Source organism: Bison bison, unplaced genomic scaffold (assembly GCF_000754665.1).
Source record: "Bison bison bison isolate TAMUID 2011002044 unplaced genomic scaffold, Bison_UMD1.0 scf7180017864034, whole genome shotgun sequence".
Lineage (NCBI taxonomy): Eukaryota > Metazoa > Chordata > Mammalia > Artiodactyla > Bovidae > Bison > Bison bison.
The window spans coordinates 6,967,262-6,967,861 of record NW_011494606.1 but is presented as its reverse complement, the minus strand read 5'-3'; the positions used below and the strand labels follow the sequence as shown (position 1 = coordinate 6,967,861).

At 62.3% G+C, this 600-nt stretch overlaps 1 protein-coding gene across 1 annotated transcript in view; it reads left to right on the top strand.

Moving 5' to 3' along the window:
- The first annotated feature begins 333 nt into the window (after positions 1–333).
- The window catches only part of KBTBD13 (kelch repeat and BTB (POZ) domain containing 13), a 2,586-nt gene continuing 2,319 nt past the window's right edge, over positions 334–600 (top strand). Inside the window, exon 1 of the mRNA XM_010834609.1 lies at positions 334–598. Coding sequence (XP_010832911.1) covers positions 369–598 — 230 coding nt within the window. The 5' untranslated portion in view covers positions 334–368. The remainder of the gene's footprint in view (positions 599–600) is intronic.

Below are 600 nucleotides of genomic sequence, written 5' to 3'. Positions count from 1 at the left end.
TTTGAGGAAGCAGAGGGTCAGAGTTAGGGTATCTGCACTAGGGGTTACAGCTGATTTAGTGCAGGTTAAATGGGATATCTTTGTAAACTGTCCTCACGGTGCCCTAAGGCCCGTAGGTGCACACTATATGGTCACTATTATTATTATTATTTATCACACGGAAGTGAGTGACCCGGCAGGTGTCCAAATGCCCTCCGGGCCCTCGGCCATCCAGCCCGCTGGCCACCACATCACATGAGCCCTACTATCTTTAGCCAGGGAGATATTTATATCCCCCGGGGGAAGTTTCTGTCGCTGCGGGGGAGCCCCACTGTGGGTGGCCGCTGCGTCCAGGCCCCCGGAGGTGGCCTCTGCCCCTCGAGCCCGCCATGCCGCAGGGCCCAGAGACCCTGGTGCAGGTGTGGGTGGGCAGCCAACTCTTCCAGGCAGACCGGGCCCTGCTAGTGGAGCACTGCGGCTTCTTCCGCGGCCTCTTTCGCTCGGGCATGCGGGAGGCGCGCGCTGCAGAGGTGCACCTGGGCGCGCTGAGCCCGGACGGCTTCCACACCACGCTGCGGGTGCTGCGCGGAGAGCGTCCAGCGCTGGCGGCTGCCGACGAGC